This window comes from Epargyreus clarus, unplaced genomic scaffold, assembly GCF_041222505.1.
Source record: "Epargyreus clarus isolate Ecla_fem2 unplaced genomic scaffold, WU_Ecla_fem_2.2 ptg000007l, whole genome shotgun sequence".
Lineage (NCBI taxonomy): Eukaryota > Metazoa > Arthropoda > Insecta > Lepidoptera > Hesperiidae > Epargyreus > Epargyreus clarus.
In genome coordinates this window covers 14040178-14062539 of record NW_027332215.1, presented here as the reverse complement: position 1 = coordinate 14062539, position 22362 = coordinate 14040178, and the positions used below count along the sequence as shown (strand labels likewise).

At 35.0% G+C, this 22362-nt stretch overlaps 1 protein-coding gene across 2 annotated transcripts in view; it reads right to left on the bottom strand.

Annotated features, from left to right (window-relative positions):
• The window catches only part of Bmap-A (apterous A), a 79585-nt gene that overhangs the window by 23518 nt on the left and 33705 nt on the right, over nt 1-22362 (bottom strand). For both annotated transcript variants that reach the window (XM_073074764.1, XM_073074766.1), the window contains exons 3-4: nt 5515-5688; nt 5005-5264 (exon numbers count right to left, since the gene is read on the bottom strand). In XM_073074764.1, the coding sequence (XP_072930865.1) occupies nt 5005-5264; nt 5515-5688 (434 nt within the window). The remainder of the gene's footprint in view (nt 1-5004; nt 5265-5514; nt 5689-22362) is intronic.

Genomic DNA, 22362 nt, shown 5'->3' with positions numbered 1-22362 from the left:
TGTCTGTATGTCTCTTCTTCACGCTTAAACCACTGAACCGATTTTAATGAAATTTTGTACAAAGATAGTCTGAGTCCCGGAAAGGACATAGGGTAGTTTTTATCCCGGAAATCCCACGGGAACTAGGGATGGCGATCTAAGATCGATTAATCGGAGAATCGATCTTTTGGACCAAAAAGTCGATTATTTTAATCGATATTAGTAAGGATTGAATTGTAAACTTTAGCAAAGTTGTTGTCCATGAGCCCACGAAGAATTATCGCCAGATGGCGCCACTTTCATTCCAATGAAGGTACGAATTTTCAGTTTTATGTATGTTAGTATGTCATATTATTTTCTTTTAAACGCGGGCGAAGCCGCGGGCAAAACTAGTGTATAAATAAATGAACCCCTATTCTTAGGTGTAAGTTAAAGAGACTCTTAAAAGAGGCATTCCTACTTAGTCCACTGGAGTAACAACACGTCTGTAATTTATTATAGGTATCGATAGGCGGCACTTACTGCCAAGTAAACTGCCTACTCGTTTGCTATTTCTGCGATACAAAAAATGTGTGTCTGCGTAACAACACCCTCATCGGGACAACAGCTCCAACACTACCCTACTAATACTAATAAGACGGGAATTGATAAAGCGTTGCCGTTGCTTTTGAACCAACTATAACATTGCGGTCAGGAATAGTGACTTTATTTGACAAAAATGTCCCCGCCCTCATCCGGTACAAGATTTGGGAGCACGAATGAAATGGGAATGGTAGCTCATATTTTAGTTTCCTATTGCATGGGGTGGCGTTGTCGCCGTAAGCTCAAGTGCCGCCTACGTTGTAAATATATCCGATACTTAAAAGAGGGTTGCAAGGGGTGTCATATTTGTACGTAATTTTTTACTGAATCGCCCGGCTTTACAGTTATTCGTGATGAATAAACAAACAATGGATGTAGATAATAATTTTTACATTTTCTTATTAGCCACAAAACTCAGTCACGGGAACATTGTTAAACGTTGCTTTTATCATGCCATACCTAAATTTAGCATTTACTGTTAACTGTAATATAAGTTTAGAAGTTACACGTCGCAATAAGACGTCACATAGCAAGGAAAATTCACATAAAAATACACGTCATATTTAAATAACTCATTCGGCCGTAACGGTTACAATTTTGATCGCGATAAAAATAACATAACTTTAATGAGTCAAATAAACAGTCAATAAAAAGAATATAAACGATGAAAGATAGAAAAATGCAAAGTGAAAACGTTTTTACACCGCGTTAGAAAATCTAGGCAGCATTGAAAGAGTTAATTACACTGAATGGAGCATTGTCGGTGAGTCGGTCCCTTTGTACTGCGATTGCTTCTAATCTATGTAAAAAATATGTTTAGCTCACTTAAGACTTTTTGCCAACAAAAACAATAATTGTTCTACTGGTTCTTTATTGAATAATTGAATAATTAATTGAGATTCAAATCAGATAAGCTTATTATATTATGAGAGGGGAATTTATTTGGTTATCAACTTAGTGCTATCAGTTTAAAGTTAAGCAGACGTTATAATAATCTTTAAATCATTCTTTGTTCATCTACTAATTACTTTATAGATGTTATTCACGTATGAAATAGATTTATGTATAGAAAAGACAGGACTTGGTTAACAAATACATCTGTGTACGCTATGCTTAATTGTTAGTGGTTTTTCTGTGTAAAAAATAAACAGTTTTTTTTATCATTAAACCTTTAAAATTCAACCACATTTTAAGTTCATATAGTTAAGTTACTATACAAAGTAAGTAATGTCAGCAAGTAATAAAATAAACGAAAGCCTCTATTCAAATTCCGAGTAAATTATAAAAGTGTATAAAATTATGATAACAAAGTATAAAAACACAACAGCAAGTGAATTACATAATTTAAGTAACAGTGTTCGGTGTTTAGATTGCGTAACATAACCTATGCATACGTCCTTGCTACATACATTATACTGCATGTATAACGTGACCATTTGTTTTTATCTTAAAACGGGACACGAAAAAGGTTTGAAGGTTTGTTTCAATTCGATTATAGATTGTGTATAGACGTGCGCCACCGATGTGTGTATAGATGTATGATTCTACATTATCGGAAGAAATTTATTGAATTTGTTTTGAAGGTGGTAGAACCCTTTGTGGTTCGGCTCCGGCGGTACCACCGCCACACCTATTTCTGCCTAACAACAGTAGTGTTAAGCGCTGCTATGTTCTGGTGTGAAGGGTGTAGTAAGGGAGACATATTTTTCAGTGGTGTTTCAGCTTAGTCATCAGGGGTAGCGGCGCGTCTGTGGCCGACCTCAGGTAGAAATATCTAATCCTATCTGTCCACGGGCGGCAGTAGCCACTAACCATCAGATGGATTGCTCGTCTGTTATTTCTATATTATAAAAAAACATGATATTTAAATCAATTAATAGTCACTGAATCTATATTGACCTAGTAGCCCATCATTAAAGAAGAATTTTGCAGCGATCAATTTGGTAGTAAGAATGTCAATCTTGAATTTATTTAATTAATGCTTAGGTTCTGTATAAAAACAAATGAATATTTATCAAAAGTTGAAAAACATAGATGGAACAAATGTAATTCAAAATAAAATGAATGTTTTATCTTATGAAACTTATATTTACGTATTTTTAATTGTTTTCCTTAGCTTTAACGATCCCTGTTTGGGAAAACCGGACTATTTCGCATTCCAAGGTTTTTCTCGTGGACATCGGGTTGAAAACCGAAAAAGGGACGGTCCCATTCGAAAAGGAACGTATAGTCACGTTATGCATGTCTTATACGAGACGCGATATACAAAATTAATATTCATGAGTTTACCCATGCCGTCTGAACTTGGTGCCGGCTCTACTCGCCCTCTACTCTGTGTCCGATTCGTAAATAATTACTTTACAAATTACAATTATTTGTACGGATTAGTCGTGTTCTCTGTTATACGTAGGTATATCTTTCAATTCTCTAAGCCATTTGACGTACGTGTCAATGGCTGACGCGTTATAGATACGTATGCTAAGTTAACGAAACTTTATAGCGCATTTATTATAGTTCAAATCTTAAATAGTCGTTTTGTCGTTAAATCGCAATATTATTAATCCTTAATGTTTTACTGTATGTAATTGCACTAGAACTGCAAATTTCCCTCTAAATTGCTTCAAAATAAATTATTAAAAACGAATCGCGCCGTTGTAAAAGATACATGTGGTCGTGTAAAGCTGATATCCCTAAATATAACTAGCATTAAACACATAACACGTTGACATCATAATAAAGTCGGTTTGTGCAAGATAAAAGATATTTTGGACTACGATTTTACGCCATTGTAAAATAAATAGCACATTATATGTCTTCACAAGTGATTGCCTGAACATCGGAGCGCGCCGCCGCAATATTTTTATGATCTATCGCTGCATTTATTAACACTCCGAATATATTGTCACTGAGTTTGAAAGACATGCAACTGCTTTATGTTTTTAAAATACTTCGAATTGTAAACAATGCAATCCGTACCATAAATTTCACGTCACATTAATGCTACTTTTTACAATTTATGCATGTTTTTGATACTTAATAAGAGGATATTTTGTTAGGTGCTCGTATATATATAGTGACTTTACATCTAAATCGGTAACCCATACACTACAGTTAGCGTTAAAAATCTGTAATTTCCCTGTCATCAAACCCAAATAAATACAGTCCCAATGCTGGGCACGGGTGTCCTCTTAGGACGAGCGAAGTTTAAGCCATCGTCTACCGCGCAGCCAAGTTCAAATCGGTAGAATTCACACACCTTTGCAAACTCATAAGTGTATAGTATTAATCACAATGTCCTTCGACAACTCTATAAGACGTGCTTATTCAATTTCTAATACCCATATAACTTGAAAAAATTCAAAGTGCATGGCAGGAATTCGAACCTCGGTCACCCGTTAGAGAGACCGAGTTTCAACCACTATCACTGAACGCTCTCCGATCTCCGTAACCGTGTGTCCCACGTCCGCAAGTGAAGCGGTGGGCTAAGACGTCGGTTCATTGAAATGTGGCGGGTATGATGAACTTTGGATTACGTCGGACACGCGAGCGCTTCAAGGAACACGTGAGGAACCTGTTTGCGCTATTTTAGACCAACCTGGGGTTGCTTTTAATAACCACCGGGTCAGCGAATTAGCCCACATAAAGGAAATACTTTTAATTCCTGACCCCAGCATGACCTTGACAAAATACGTATTGCAGACATCAAACGATTCAGGGAACCGCAACAGATGGAATTTATTCCGTCATTTATTCCGATATAAGTTAAAACTGACAACTCTTTAAATCAGGGCCAACTCTGTTATGCAATCGAAATATATGATAATGATAATTGATCCCCAATTCATCTATATCAACAACTTCGAAACAGCTATCATAACTTGCACGACGCAATTACTAACAAATCGGTAACATTTTACCTGTGTCATACCTACAGCTATAGTTATAGTATCATTTTATCCACGAGTAGAACGCTCTAATTTCAAAATTGAATTGGAATTCTCGTGAAGGCGCGGAGTACGCGGAGTCGGTCGGGCGAGTGCTGCCGGCCAGATAAACGGACTGGTTTCGATATCTTGAAAAAGGCAAAAAGTTCTCTTTTTATAAAACGCACACACGGGAAGTCGCCGCTGATAATCTGGTGAGGTAAGTGCAGTTTTGACTTTAATGTGTTAATAAAATTGTAACCGTTCTGTCGGCTAAACGGGCCCAAGGTTTATATTGATATTCATTTAGAAGCCGAAATGATAGCGGCGACGAGAAGTTTGTACACATTATTATGAAGAACGCTTAAATTTGTAGATACGCGTGACATTCATTGCTTGCTAATTCGTGCTAAATTCCGTTCGTGTTTTGCCTATTGTCTTAATGCGGTATACGTCGCTTATGATCAGCTTAAAATGTACGAATTCGCGCTGGCGCTTGTCTTCACTATTCTGAACTCACCGAGATTGGGTGTCATGATATCTTGGTCTTTCGGTTTCTTTTTTCGGGGACGCCCTTTCTGTCGTGGTGGTGGTGCCGCCGCTCCGTTGAAGAAGGGCCCTTTAGGAACATCGGGTTCGACTCGCGTGAACTCGGGAGAGGGGTATGGAGGGTAGTGCGCCCCTGGAGGAGGCCCAACGTAGGGCCCCGGGCACATCTGGGGTGGGCCTGGAGGTACCGCCATGTGGGGACCGTAGTCCGGCATTGTCTCATAATGCAGCCTGTCAAAAAATGTAAATCATTGTAATACATGTAACAATAAGTTGAACTACTAATAACATACTAGTTTGTAAAAAAAAACTTAAATTTAGATAGAATATCATTACTTTTGACTGCTATAGTAGTTTCTCCATACAAATCCCGTTCGTGTGTGATTTAACGCTTATAGACAGAACGTCTCTTTTTATCTTCAATCTTTAACGTTAATAGAAGATTCAATCAGAATTAAATTCTAACCCAGTATAAACAAACCTGCAGTATACAGCCGAATCCCTGATGCCGAACGTGTCGCCCTTCGTGAGGGGCGCGTTGCAAAGCGCACAGGAGAAGCAGTGCACGTGGAACACCAGGTCCCGAGCCCTCATCACCAACTCCGAAGCCGAGATCGGCGTGTTGCAACGCGCGCAACGCTTGGATCCGTATAATCTGTGAACAATAAAAATAAATGATAATCATAACAACAAATGATAAATGATAATAATAATAATAAATAAATACAAAACATAAGCATCATTTTATATGATTGTTCAAAGCTTAATTTGTATTGAATTTGTTAGTAATGAATTCAAGTGCGAATTACCAATTTTAAAAAGTAAAATCCATCACTTTTCTATTATCAAAACATACTTTTTTTTACTTAACTTAAGACCATAACCTTTAATCATTTTACTGCGAAACATTATTAAAAAACGGAATTTGTAATTAAACGAATATATAGTAAATAAAATACATTTTGTGTGAAAAGGAACGCCGGATAGTCGACAGACAAAGTTATAACCCGCGGCTAAATGGTACTAAACAGCGAGCAAATAAATGTATCAAATTTCGGCTAATGCTGGAGTGAACAACCTCTTAATACCAAACGTAAACACGCATAGACATAGTGTATCCTATATTGTATCCTAATATTGTATTTATTTATTTAATGGAGCACACACAAAATTACAAAATAGAAAGAAAGAAAGAAAGAAAGAAAGAAACATTTATTCGGATAATTGTAACACAAATGAAATACTATAATGTAGAGAGACAAAAAAAATAACAAAACAAAAGAAAAAAATAATAAATAAAAAATATATAAATAAATAATACTGCAGTTCTTACAGATCTACGTCGTAAAGTTAGTCTTTTTGTAATTTTAGTGACGTGTGACGTGTTAACAGTACTTGTTCGGGATAAAAGATACCCTATGTTATTTTCTGGGCCCATGACAACGTGTGTACTAAATTTCATGTCAATCCGTTAGGTTGTTAAGGAGTGAAAGCGTAACAAACAAACTAATAAATAAACAAACTCACTTTTGCATTTATAATATTAATTAGAAAAGGATACACAATTAACGTTATTAAAATATACTATACTATATACCGTATTAAAATTATTGTGTTCATTTATTATTCAAAATTCTCCCAAGGAAAACAATTTGCATATTTTCAATGTTTGTATGGGAAACTTTAATGGTTCCATTTAAGGACACAGAAACAGGGAATCCTTGATGCAGCTTGTTATAAAAAATAATTTGACTATTTTTGAAAGTGGTAGAACTCTTTGTGGTTCGTTTCCGGCGGCACCACCGCCACACCTATTTCTACCTAATAACAGCAGTGTTCGGCGCTGCTGTGTTCCGGTGTGGTAAGGGAGACAGGCTTTTCCGAGGCGTTCCAGCTTAGGCCTCAGTAGCGGCGCATCTGTGGCCGACCTCGGGTAGGAATATCTAATCCTATCTGGGGTTGATTACAGATGTCCATGGGATTAATGGTAAGTGGCTACTGCCGCCCATGGACATCTGCCCATGGACATGGTTATATATATATTATATATATTATTTGTATATTCACACATAATTGAAGCATTACATAAAGCGCCATAGAAATTTATTTACAGTTTGTGTTTTAGTCTCTTTGAAACAGTCTAGAATTTGCATCATCACTTTGAGTTTGAAATATTCCCACTTTTAGACTGAACCTTATACTACTTATATGATGTAGTTACAACTATTTAGTTGGAAGTGGAAACATTGCAATTGGAATGGTTACCGAATCCAATAAAAAGAGTCGACTAATTTCGAATAAATTCGAAATTTGACAGTTTCCCTCCACTAATTGACAAATTACGTTTTTTGGTAGCAGATGCTGTTTACAAATAAAATCAAATCATGATCTATTTGTATTTTATTCACTTTGACAATTCCTTAAAACCCTTAGCCAAAGTATCGAATAATCCGAAATATCATCATATCTGAAATCGTATCCGAAACCAATATTATATTTTTAATAAATCCGTATTCATATCCGGGTCCATCCAAAATATCAAATGAACATCCCTAATTTGCATATAAGCCAGCAGTCGTGGTAAGCATCCCTTGGATCCGAACTTAACAAATTCTAGTTAGATAATTAAAACCGGTAAAAGGACGAGATCGAAGATAGCGTGTTCGACTCCCGAGTGAGACGTCCCGGTGTGGTCCTGATTCCACGACTCGGCCTATCTCGATCAAACGACACTGAATTATTTTCTAAATCTTTAACAAAATTAAGTCCTCGGTATGCCCTCTGTGCAACGCTGAGAAATCATGCAGTTTGATTACATTTGTCTCGAAAATAAAGTTCAAAATTATCCACCAAAATCTCCACATAGCGTACATTTAATGGTGGTAATATTTTTTTATCTTCACCGTCCTTACCATCAACACTGTTGGGCTTAAGATAAACTGCATACATGAGCGGCATAGTAAAGCGAACATAGAGCAAAATGCGTTTTAACCTTTTAAAGTTTGGTGCTTATGGTATATCTTTATGGACCCTGGAGTAAATAATACGCTAATACATGGCTGACTTTCAACCTTGATTTGTTATCATAACTCTTAAACAAAAACATACATACACACATAACTCAGAATCAAGATTAATGTAAAGAAGATTCTTAACATAGATATGACAGTGAAAAAATATACAATATAATATATCTATATTGAATATATTGTTGAATACTTAAATATGTAGGAATATCAAAATTACTAAAGTACAACTAAAAACTAAAAATAAGCTCTAATGATTTGCGCCTGTCATTAATCAATCTGTCCAAATATTGACATTAATTGTCAATTTGTGCCTACTAGACATACTCGTACTCAAATTACGTATTTTATTAGGCAAAAATTAAAAACTTTGATATTATTCAAATTTTATGAATTTAAATCATTTATTTTTGGTTCAACCTATAACATCCAAAGCTTATCTAGATGTGTCAATAATTTTTTTAACTCAAATAATCGTAATAATTTTGTTTTTACACCGTCTCGTACCACTTGAAATATTCATGCATTGATTAGGTAGGTACTTAAAACAGATAATAATCAGAATGATAGAAATTTGCATATTATGAATCTAAATATTTAGTTTGAATGTGATTATGAGCGACTTTACACGTTAATTTAAATTCAATAGCCCAGAAAACCGACACTGTTTTAATATAGATACTTACAACAATATTGATTTAATTAACAGGTCGATCACATCACTTAGTCATTGAATTCAACTATTGCACATATAAATATGATTTTATACAATACTAAGTTTAATATCTTAAATTTTAACATCTCATTCATAAAATCTTAAGCTTTGTAGAGTTGATATGTACAGTCAGCTTCAAAAGTAGATGAACAGATTAAGCTTTCAAAAATATCTACACCTAAGTTAGCTAAACACAACTAGAACCATAATTAGAAGAACGTCGTAAAGTGTAAAAAGTAGCTGAATAGGGACATACTCGTATCATATTAGCGACGTTAGTCATTTTGCACATACGGTGTTCATCTAATTTTTACACCTTACAATGTTCATCTAATTATGATGCTGGGAGTGTTTAGCTACTTATGAACGTTTGGGTGTATAGGTATTTTTGAAATTTTGATCTGCTCATATACCTACTAATGAAGCCCACTGTACATATTTCAATTAAGTAAAAAATGTAATGAAACGAAAGCTTATCCATATTTGTTGTCACTTATTCTTTCTAATGCAAATGTATGCCAGATAAATATCTGGTGAAGATGTACAAGTTACACATCACATCGCAACAAACAACATCATAAGGTGACAGTCGGCAAACCGGTCGGAGTGGGTAACCAATCAAGTGGTTTTTGTTTGTGGAACTCTGATTCATAGTCTCGATAAAATTAAGGCAAAACTCATTTTTGTTTGTAAATTAAAGTAGCAGACGAGCAGTTCACCTGATGGTAAGTGGCTACTGCGATCTATTGACATCTCACATAAGATAAGATTCCGACCCGAGGTCGACACAGTTGCGCCACTACCCCTGAGAACTAAGCTGGAACGCCTCGGAAAAGTATGTCTCCCTTACCACACCCTTCAAAACGGAACACAGCAGCGCGTAACACTGCTGTTATTAGGCAGAAATAGGTGTGGCGGTGGTGCCGCCGGAGTCGAACCACAAAGGGCTCTATCATCTTACATACCACTAGCTTCAACCAGGCCATCACTGCCTTAGGCAAGAGTCGGATTACGGTAGGTTATTTGTTAATAGAGTCTAGTGCTTAGAAAATTGGAACACCGCTGCGCTATAACTAAGTACCAAGCATATGTAGTTATTTATCAGACAGCATTAATGAAAGCACATGGCTCTTACCTACAGATTATGCGAGTTAATTATAGGTAATTTACTCACAGTTCATAAATTAGTTGTAATCTAAACCGGTTTAAGGCCGTGAGTCTGTTTATATACATGCTGATATTCATTCGAAACTCACGCATTTCGTTAGTAAATTCCGATAGGTATAAATGCACTCAATAAGCTAATTATATATCATACAGGTATGTAGGTCTTAAGTGAAAATCGCAATCAGAATTTATGTAATGCAAATATATTCTGAATGCAAACAAACGAAAGGGAAATTGTTTTTGCATGAATGACAGATTTCTTGGTATACAAGCATGAAAATTCATAAGTTATACCATATATACCATGATGTAAAACATTTAAATATTCGTTTTTATTACCAGCATCGAATAACGTCACGGTATTTTTTGTGGCATTTTAAATTAATTTAACTTTTCAGGAAATATTTATAACGCTATTTTTTATTTGCTTTAGTCGTAATCGTGTTTGAATAATTGGTCAAGTGTAGTCAAACTTGCATACTGTGGGTTCCGTACCACCAAATTTTCATTTTTTTTAATGTTTTCATTTATTATCATAGCAGCCATAGAAATAAATGTATTTTCAAAATGTGAATTGTCTACCTACGAGTATTACGTTACGATAGATAAAGAAAAATAGTTCTTTCTCGTATGGCGAGCACAATTAATTTTCAAGCGTTTCATTTTTTGTATTTGTTATTATAGCGGTCACTGTTTTACATACTCTATAAAAAATCTGGCTGAAGAGGATAAGCCTTGAGATAGACGGACAGATAGCGGAGGCTTAGTAATAGGGTTTAACTTTTACCCTTTGGTTGCGGAACCCTAAAAAGAGGCGACGATATTAAGCAAATTACCAATTCAAATACTAATGCAATACACTATGATAAATATCAGATTTTAAAACTTGTTTTCCACAAAGTGTTATGACAATATCTATAACGATAATCATAACTAGAATCATTAAATAGTTACTTTAAAAATTTAGACATAAAAAAATATTCTATCATATTTAATAAAATGTGATTAAAAATACCACATAACTTGTATTAAGTAAGGATATATGTTCATTACATTATTTTTTAAATTATTTTATATTAGTAAGAGTCTGTTTAATTGCGGGTTGCATACTAACCGGAAACTATATAAAAGAAAGAAGGATATTATATTGTTTAGAGAATAATATGTCATGAAATGGATTGTCAGAAAAAAAAATGAGTTTTTATTCATTACTTTTATTATGTAAAAAGTATTTCAGAAATAATGAGTACGTGCGTTTACTACTAAAAATATATGAAACATCGAAAGCAGCTAAGTAAGCGTTTCCGCTGACAGACGGGACCCGCTCAGAAATGTTAAAATGAAGCCATTCTAGTGGGAAACGAGTCGTGGACGACGGTCACGAGTCGATGCTATCAGTGGCCACACAGTCTGAGCCAGTGATTGACCTAGGTCCTGGCTATTATAATCGTTAGGTGTTGTTGCCAGATCGGAATCATTCGGCGTTTTAGGGTTCCGTACCCAAATAAAAACCCTATTACTAAGTCAACATTGTCTGTCTGTCAGTCCGTCTGTCATTGCTCTATGCTGAAGCGTAATAGATAGACACTTAAATTTTACAGTGTATGTACCTATAACGGTGGTTATAACTGTAAATATTGAAAACATAAAAAAAAGTAACGGCGTCCCTGTACAAGAACTCGCTATTTATTACATTTTTCCCTTTATCTATTGAACCTGACTAGGTAGACAGTTCAAATTTTCACAAAGCATTTACTTCAACGGCAGCTAAATAGCAAATACTAAAAATATATGAAAATTTGGTGGTACGGAACCCTCCGTGTGTGTTCGACTTACACTTGGGTAATTATTAAGAGCATTCATTTCCGACCGCGCTGATAATGGGCGTTGTTTGTGTAAATATGGTCGTGTGGTCAGCATGTCTGTTTATGCAAATGGTCTATTATGCTGAAATAAAGCTTTTCATTCAGACACTTGCTTCGAAGTCACTACAAAATCTTTATATAATTCTTCACTGATCTTTAACAGTAGGGTAAATTATTGGTGGGTGCGCATTTCCTCTTAGAATGAAAAGGGTTTAGGGCACACCACAGACTGTCTTCCACTTTGTCCAAGTGCAGGTTGGTGGATTACGTAAGACTTTGAGAAGGATTTTTCTTTTTTTATATAATTATGTAGGAGTAACAGACGAGCATGCAGTTCACCTGATGGTAAGTGGCTACTGCCGCCCATGGACATCCGTGATCAACCCCAGATACCACACAGATGGCCACTGTTATTAGGTAGAAATAGGTGTGACGGTGGTGCCGCCGGAGTCGAACCACAAAGGGTTCTACCACGTTTAAGCTTTTTTCTCTCTCTCTATCAGGCATGTAGATATTTTCGTTGTCCATCACCATTAAAATAAACGATAATTAATATCCAATACACACGTATTTTCAAAAAGAGCTGCATTGATTCGAACTCTAGACTTCCAGAATGAGGCCAGTATCACCGCAAGTTATCTCAGATTCGTTATTGCGTCGCAGTCCAACGTACCTAATCTCAACATAACGCAATAAGAAACATAAACGCAATTTGTCCGTAACATACGGAGTCAGTTCTGTTAATTGCCGAACGACGTTTGTTGCGTGTAAAAATATCTGGAATTAAACCGAAAAGCAATTCAAATTACATAGAGTCACGGTGGCAATCGCGTAAAGTGTGTCGATTGCCTATGTACAGTCGGCTTCAGAAGTAGATGGGCAGATGAATATTATAAATACATATACACCCAAGCGTTCGTAAATAGTTGAACACCCCCAGCATCGTAATTAGATGAACATCGTAGTGTCAAAAGTAGATGAACACTAAGTGCAAAATAGCTCACGTCACTATATGATATGTCACTGTTGAGTTACTTTTGACACTAGTGTTCATCGACTTTTGAAACTTTATGACGTTCATCTAATTATGGTGATAGTGGTGTTCAGCTACTTAAGAACGCTTGGATGTATAGGTATTTTTGGAACTTTAATATGTTCATCTACTTTTGGAGCTGACCGTACATCACGCTCAGCCATGATGCTTGAGCGCAAAGATGACTCTTTCATACATATTCACTTAATGTAGTTTTTAAGTATTATAGTCCGCTCTGAAGTTGTTGCGAGCAGGTGTAATCATACAATTTGCTATGACGACGCGATTCATTCCTATATTCAGAGCGGACTAGCAGTTTCACGCGGACTATACTAATATACATTTAATTTTACGAAAAACTACCTTTAATTATAGTTTATTTCATTTTTTATTATAGGGATACCACCACTAAGCCTCCGCTGTTCGTTGACGTGTCTGCCACATGGCTCTATTTATTGAAAAACTAGCTGACCCGGCAAACTTTGTACCGCCTCAAAATCTATTTATCAAATATGTTTCATATAGAATATAGCCTATGTTACTCGTGGATAATGTAGCATTCGAAACGTGAAAGAATTTTTAAAATCGGTCCAGTAGTTTTTGAGCCTATTCATTACAATCAAACAAACAAACAAAGTTTTCCTCTTTATAATATTAGTATAAATAATAGACCCTTGAAAATATAACGATGCCTACTATAACCACAAATACTAAAAACAAAAAGCTTGAAAATAAACGGGAGTCCCTATGCAATAAACCCCTATTTTTAGCGATTTCTGTTATTTGTATCTATTGAACCGTAATAGGTAGATATTTCAAATTTTCACAATGCATTAACTCCTATAGCTGCTGCGATAACAAATACTACAAATGAAATATTAATGATAATTTTGTGGTACGAAACCCTACGTGTATGAGTACGACTCGCACTTAGCCTATTTGTATTTCGGTTTGTTTTTTTTTATTTTTGATTCAGATGTTTCCAATATCCAGATTTAGCCAATTAGGTACAGCTCCTCTTTCAGTAATTACACTGTTGCCTTTTTCACAGTTCACACGCTAACAACCCCTTTCGACATACATTTAACTAACAGTAACGTATATGTGTTGGTGTGGGGTATTTTTGTATGAGATTCTAGTTAGTTTTAGAAAGTGATTGAACTCTTTGTGGTTCGACTCCGGCGGCACCACCAATATTTCTGCCTCATAACAATGTTAAACGCTGCTGTGTTTTGGTTTGAAGGGTGTGGTAAGGGAGACTTACTTTTCCGAGGCGTTCCAGCTTAGTCCTCAGAGGTAGCGGCGCTGTGGCCGACCTCAGGGAGGAATATTTAGTACTATCTGGGGTTGATTACAGATGTCCATGGGCGGCAGTAGTCACTTACCATCAGGTGGACTGCATGCTCGTTTGCTTCTTCTATATTATAAAAAAGTAAAAGTAAAAATACCAAAATTATGTAGAATACATGTGCCATCACAGGAAACATTTCACGCTAACAGAATTACGCAAAACTCGTAGAAACGCAGAAAAACCGGCAATCAATTTGAGGAGTCTTGGGAAAATATCAAACATATAAATGATAATAATACATAATAATAGTACACAAAAAGCCCGAAGCCATGATTACTTTGTTGCCTGTTACCCGACGGAAACAAACTTGCAAAGTAATGTACTCGTACCTTACAACACTGTTCGTCATAATGACTCCCAGTTCCACTCGAGTACATTCATCATCAACCCATTATTGTCCCACTGCTGGGCACGGGTCTCCTCTCAGAATGAGAAGGATTAGGCCATAGTCCACCGCGCTGGCCAAGTGCGTATTGGTAGACTTCACATACCCTTGAGATGTTTTTTTTTATAAATCTCTCAGGTATGCAGGTTTCTTCATGATATTTTTCTTCACCGATTAAGCAAGTGATAATTAATTTCTAATACGCACATAAATTTGAAAATCAGAGGTGCGTGCCTGGGATTTGAACCTCGGACCCCTCGATCGAGAGGCCGCGTTTCTTAACCACTGGGCTATCATCAAGTACATTACCTTGAGATAAATATATTGTTATCAATTTCTCGGTAATCCATAACTTCGGTTTAAATTTAGAAACTGCGTGCATTATGCAACTACGACGTCCGTGCATACATGGTTTTTGACTATTATTGTTGTTATCTAAGACAACGAGACAGTTACAAATTAAACTCAACTACTACAAGAAACGCCCACAAACAGCATTAAAGTAAAATTTTCGGAAGTCTTATTGTATATCAAATACGATATGATTTTTAAACAAAATTTTCGGTAGCAAATAATTACGGCCCCAATAAGCCGTTACTTTACATTTTACGTGACGTCATTTACCTATAGTAAGAATTGTACGAAGCGTCGAACAAATCCTGATTCTATTTTTCAAAGATACAACTATAATATACATTTACACAAGATCGAAAATATCATAATAACATATTTGTATAGCTTAGTACAATAATAAGATCATAACCACCTTTATGATGTTGTCATAATCGGGTAATGACCTCAAACCAGAAATTTATAAATTGTGTTATTTATCAATTTTAGACATAGTTAACAATACCTTAAAATATATTCTTATATTCAGTTAATATTAGGTAGGTATGATGCAGTTTAGCAAATAAAAATTTGCATTTGAACGGGCCCAAAATTAACTACCTTACTGACACTTCGGGCGGCCGTGAATAATCCGAAACAAAATCAGTCGATCCGGTGAGCGCTAAACTAACGAGCATCGAATTAAAATTTGGTATCCGAAACCTAACCCTTTACCGGCAGTAGGTACCCGCGCACGACGTTCCGCGCGTTTCACGCAAGAAACGACCCAATTCGACTCGCCTCGCCCAACAATGGCCGCGGCGAGCTTTATTTGTTAATAATGTGTTACGGCGAACGAATGTAACACGCCAATTCACCGCTGATAATAGCGATACCTAATATCGCTATCGGTATTTCGATACTCGCGAGAGAATTCCAATTTCCCCAACACCTACTCTGCGTGCCGCGAAGTACCACCACTCACGCAAAAAAACGTTCGCGCCTTTCCGTTTTGACTGCAAAACTCTTTAATTTCATTCACACTTCGGCAGCATTTAAATCGGCTATTTAGCTGTTGAAATTTACGATTTATTTTGCCAGCTGCCGGTTAAAAATTTAAACGAGAATCTGGGTCAGTATTTAAAAATGATATTTTGTTCGTTAAAATAATCGCTCGACAACATTGCACAGATTAAAATTGATTACAAACAAATGCCATCCGAAGTCAGTAACGAAGTATGTTATAACGTTACAAGGGAAATAAGATATCTCATTAATAGGTTTAACGAATACGTACATACTAAGTAATAGTACCAAACGTTAGTGCCAATTTACATAAATATAGGTAGGTACTGACCACGCCATGTAACCTTTAAGTATATGATATGTACTGTCGGTATTTCATCCGATGATATGGCATTTCAGCATTATTCGAATTCATTTGACAGGTGCCACTATATCCTATTATAAAAGGTATATTCTCATAACATACATACCTTAACACTTTTTAAAACGAAAAAATACTTCAAGAGCTCCTTATTATGTGTTTTTGTACTATTTTTTACAAAGGTATTTTGCTGCACATTTGTATTTAGCTGCTAAGTATGTTTTTAACACGACTCCTTGCGTGTTTTTATTGTACATAATGTTGTCATTTAAGTGAAATTTACTATTCCTACACTTAAATTCTTATTATGAAGAATAATTATAATGACTACATATATTTTATTTAAAACATATATTGTTTCTATAAGTATGTATTATGTTAGCCATTTGCAATTTCCCGACTCACAACAATCTCTAGGAATATAAACACCTAGTATAAATGGCAAAAAAGTCTTAATATTTTCAACTCGCAAGTTTGTGCTTATATATTCATGCAATGTTGATGTTTACCTAAACCAGTTGAGGGATAAATTAATCGCGCATTTACATTAATTTAAAACCAGTAGTGGACAACGAACAGACGTAGTAACTTATAACCGTATAATTAGACGCCAAAAAACGATATAATCGCTGCAATTATATAACGGAATAAAATTATGCTTACCTTTAATAAACACCATAATGTAATTCGCTTAAAACAATCTGATTAATATGTTGATCATATTTAAACAAAAAATATTAACCGCCGTTTACTCGCACTTATAAATTACGTCAATAGGTACAGTCAGCTTCATTATTAGATGAGCAGATCAAAATTCCAAAATACCTATAAACCCTAACGTCTATAAGTACCCGTAGCTAAACACCCCTAGTTAGGTGAACATCGTAAAGCATCAACAGCACAGTATGTGCAAAATGTCAACGTCACTAATATGATATGTCACTGTTCAGCTACTTTTGACACTGTAGTATTCATCTATTTTTGAAACTTTACGACGTTCATCTAAATATGGTACTACTTAGTTGTTTTATGAAAACTTGGGTGTATTTTTAAACCTTAATCTGTTCATCTACTTTTGGAGCTGACTGTACTTGAAATACCTACCTAACAACAGTATAACAGCATCATTGTTTAAATAAAAATATTTAAGTATAAATTCTATGCGAATAAAATTTCATAACTTTATACAATATTGTTTATAAGCATTATCAGAATGACTTTTGTGATTGGGGATATTAACATTTTAAATAATATCCAATCTCATCTTAGATCTTTAATTCTTCTCTTTACATTAAGGACGACCCCACTTAAAGTAACTTAGGCTATAAAAATTTAAGAAACATGCAATGAAGTAAAATACATTTGTAAACTAAGAAGTGTATTAATGATATGATCAGGATGGAATTTTATCAACAAATAAAAGCTGATAAAATCCAGTTTTTGGAAAAAATATAGTTAATCATATTAAATGTTTTGTATAGTTCGCGCCAAACTGCTAGTCCGCTCTGAAGTTGTTGCGAACAGGTATAGTCATACAATTTACTATGCGACGCGATTCATTTCTATATTCAAAGCGGACTGGCAGTTTTACGCGGACAACCTTAAAAATAACTTTAATTAATCAGTTCCGCTGATTGTCAACGTGTTGTCTCAACGATTTAGGTACTCTGTGGTTAAAAAAGCGAGTGAACTGTCAGCTGTCACTAAAATTGGCTCGGCTGTCACTTCATCAGCCACTTTTGTTGTTGATGGAAATACTGATTATCAATGTTGTGAGATAACATTCTCAATAGTGACTGATAGAAAAGATATTAAAAATTGTCTTACATGAAACTGAATTAACATACCCGAATCGTATTATGAACATTTTATTATTTTGTCTGTTGATCATAAATAACGTTCGAAAATCAAATATCTATCGTTGCTCGTGAAATGTCAAGTTTTATTTATCAAACATTCTACTTGAAGTCGGTACATTAGTTTAACAGTAAATTCTGCCAAAATGTCAAAGAAGTTTTATTTTACTTCACATAAAGTTTACTTGCAATTTTTAATGGGAGTAGAAAAAAAGACAAATTCTAACCTATAAATGATAACCGGAGTCCAGAATTGAGTTTAGAATGAAATGAGTTGTTTGGTTTACTTCGGTATCCATAATTATTTTCCAGCATTTGATCCTCATAAGAAACTATATGATGGCAAAATACATATAATACAGGGTGTATTAATTGTTTTTCTTTTTTTTTCAAAAAAGCTTTATAATTATGTGATTCCACATCAATCGATTTCGAGCTAGGAATGTACTTTTTATTATTTTTAAGGTTTCTGTGTTTATTTGAGTATTGTTCAATTTTCAATTTTCTTATAGATTCTTATATTATCTTATATTAAAAATCTCTATTAAAATCAAGCCTGTCCGTGTAACGGTATAAAAAGTCTCTAATTATTAAGTTTGCGTGTTAAGCAATGAATGAAATTCATCTCGAATTGGACACAGTTTTCATAGAAAATTTTAAAACTTTTTTTCTCAAACCATTCCCTCGCCCTAAATACACTGATCATCTGATGGGCGCGACAAATGGCCACCAGTCCGTCGCTGCAAGATTAATAGGGCGTCACCGATAGATGGCGGTGTTCGTTATTAATTAACACCACACGTTTGTGGTTAAGCCCGCAGTCGTCACGGTGTCGGCGGCCAATGGGCCGAAACGCCACACTGACTACGTGTAGACGAAATAAACCACTAGGGAACTCGCCCTATCTACCAATTATGCTATTATTATATTATACCTACTATTTGGTATTAAGTGAACTTAGTTCAAAATTTGATCGAGGGATAGTTGAGTAGGTAGGTACGTAAAGTTTTCTAGAGGCAAATGTAGAAACTGAAAAATTACAGAACATATATTTTATGTCTTCGTGTAGTTTATTGATAATGTTGTTTATTTATTTTTTTGTTGACGAGGGGGAAACCTTCAAAAGGTACCCGACGCCATAGGACGGACGCCGGGTTATGTGGGACTTTTACCGCACTAAAACCCCCCCGGTGGCCGTCCTCGGCATTTGGTGGAGAACTACGGGATCTCCAACGGAACACAACTGAATTCTGGTCCCGGTACTACAGGGACATGAAGTACGTACCTACTTCTTAAATGACGACTGTATCTACACAACGCTGTAAGAAAATGTTTAGGGCTTACAAAATCGAACTACGCCTAATAAAAAGACGAAAATTATTCAATAATATTAAGTATTTATACGAGACAACATTTGATAAATTTTATTGGTCACAACATTAATTTCATCTATCCTTTACCTGAACTTGAGTTAAAGCATCTTATAAAATTGGCAAATAACTTAACGATACGGTGAAAACTTTAAACAACTTGGAAAGTATGTTCATGCAGCCTTCTTACGTAGCTAACGTAACCTGAACCACAGAGTACTTTATTATATTAGGAAACCTGAACTATGTTGGGTCTCAATGTAGGCAAACTTCACATTCTGAAATTCATTTCTTAGATGCGGTTACGCAAGGCCTATAATATAACAACGGAATTATGTAGTTTCAATGTTTTAATATGAAATTCACAAAATTGATATATTTTATAGATCTATAACATTATTTCCGATTGCAAAAGTTTTTAATCATTTTAATGAAAAATTGTACATTGAACATAGAAAGCAAAGATATAATATTGTGTTAATAAAAATTCATACCCAAAAAAATCCCCCTTAACTTGTGTACACCAATAAACTATTTTTTAAGGTGATACGCATTGAGTAGTTTATGAGTGGGCCACTTGGTAGGGAGAGTGGGAACTGATTTATTCTTAGCAACATAATTTTAGACGGGCAAATTTAAATTGGAATAAATTGATAGCCCGCTGATTTACACTAATCACGTGGTTTTAATGAGTTTTAATTTTGCTACAATATCGTATTGCTTGAAATTGTCCTACTACTGTGTTTAGCCCCTCATTTAATAATGCATAGGAATTCCAATTAAAGCCTTAGGAAAATAGTTGTTACGATTTTTTCCTTCGTGACTATGGTGCAAAAATATATTCGTTCTACAAAAAATTTAACAGCTTAGTGCTTAATGTATCATCTACATATATATACCTATTTTATTATATTTACAATGAAAACTCTACATTTCTTCTATTGTATACTCATTATTTATTTAATAATATTCACGACACGTAATATCATCTTACTAGTCATAAAACTAGAACCCGTAAGATTCATATTTCAAAATTGAAGGAATCGTACGTTTAAAGCAGGGGTTCCCAACCAGTGGTCCGCAGAAGCCAAATTATGGTCCGCGAACAATTTTAAATTTATCGAGACTTTTATTAAGTCGTTTGAAAGTAAATGATGATTTGCCTATAACTTGTAAAGATAATGCAAATACCTACAGAAATAACATTAATACACTACAAAAGTTTATCCTATAATATTATTATTTATTTTTATGTATTTTCCTATTGAGTTTTTTTAATAAAAGTTAAAGTTTTAGTTTCATTTTTACAGTTTATTTTTATTGTACCTATAAATAAAAATGGTCCTAATAAAAGTGGTCCCTGACCAAGAAAAGGTTGGGAACCTCTGGTTTAAAGCATACCTTTACCAACTTTCCTGCGCTACATGCGCATACAAATTGTCTTGTATCAACGCAGCCGTGGGTCCATTGTGCAAAAGGCTGTATTATCTCTACACGTACAAGATTCAGATCTGTCGCCCACCTGTGCCCAATTTGGAAGTGTACTCAGGTATTTTGAATAGATAATAAAACAAACGTTGTTCTAAAAGAAAGTTTGTAGAGTACGAATATCGTATTCTCCATTACTCATTATTACTGTAAATACCTATATCTTTTTTTATAATGCCACGAAATATTAGTAGATCATCTCTTTATCTATCTATTGTTATACAAGAATAATAAAAGAATCTGAGTAAAAAACATGATGATATAAAAATAGAAAATCAAATAAGGTTAATTGGATCAATTAACTCTTAACTCCGATCTCTACACTAAATGCGTCTAAAAAGCACAAAATAAAAAAAGCAGCATGTATATAAAATAAAACGCAAGTATAGCAAAACCGCGAGAAAAAGCAGTGCTGCCTTTATATTAAGTGATATCAGAACGTTTGTAGTCATAATGTTGAATGGAGAGTGTTAAGTGGGGTGCAACACATTTGCATAAATTGCTGGCACTAGGTACATATATATGGCTTGTATCATGTGGCGATTATGTCTCTAGTTTCCACAGAAGGAAACACGTACATTAATTCTATGCATTCTGCTTCTACTAAGACCCAAATCCCAGCGTCGATAGGGTTATAAAACAGCTGTTGTTTGTAATATGAAAATGTATAAATTGCCTGTAAAACAACTTTGATAAATGCATCATGCAGTTGCATAATAATGTATTATTCCGACATGATATTCTTATTATGTACTTATGTACAATTGTACAATTTGCTTAGTAATAACAAGACAAGGTTAAAAAGTTTATTTCAAAGTTACACGTAATTAATGATATTTAAGACTAGTTACAAGCAAAATTTCTGTAATATTTATATTTCCAAATCGGTATATTTATAACCAATTAACTGATACCATAGCAACGTATATACGCTGTTAATCCCAAGCTTACATTTTTTGGAAGCTACTTATATTAAGCTTTAACATTTGCCCGCGACATCGTCTGCTTTAATAGAATTTATTAGTTGATACCTACCACTAACTATAAATAACCATGAAACGATTAAATATTCATTATAGTTATAATTATACGGTTCTGTGTGCAGCTATGCAGTTAAAAGCCTAAGTACTGAAATAAACTTAATTAGAAGTTATTGCAAATTATGCGTCAAGACACTACAAAAAAGGAACTACTAAACGTGAACATGCAAGAACATGGGACTAGGATATTTTTATAGCCGATACACAAGGGTCCAATCTAATGCGAAACGCATTCCGAATTCAACGCACATCGCTCCGTTTGCCAATAACTGCTAGCCACCGCCCGCTCCGCCGCTCGCTCCGCTACCCGCCCCGC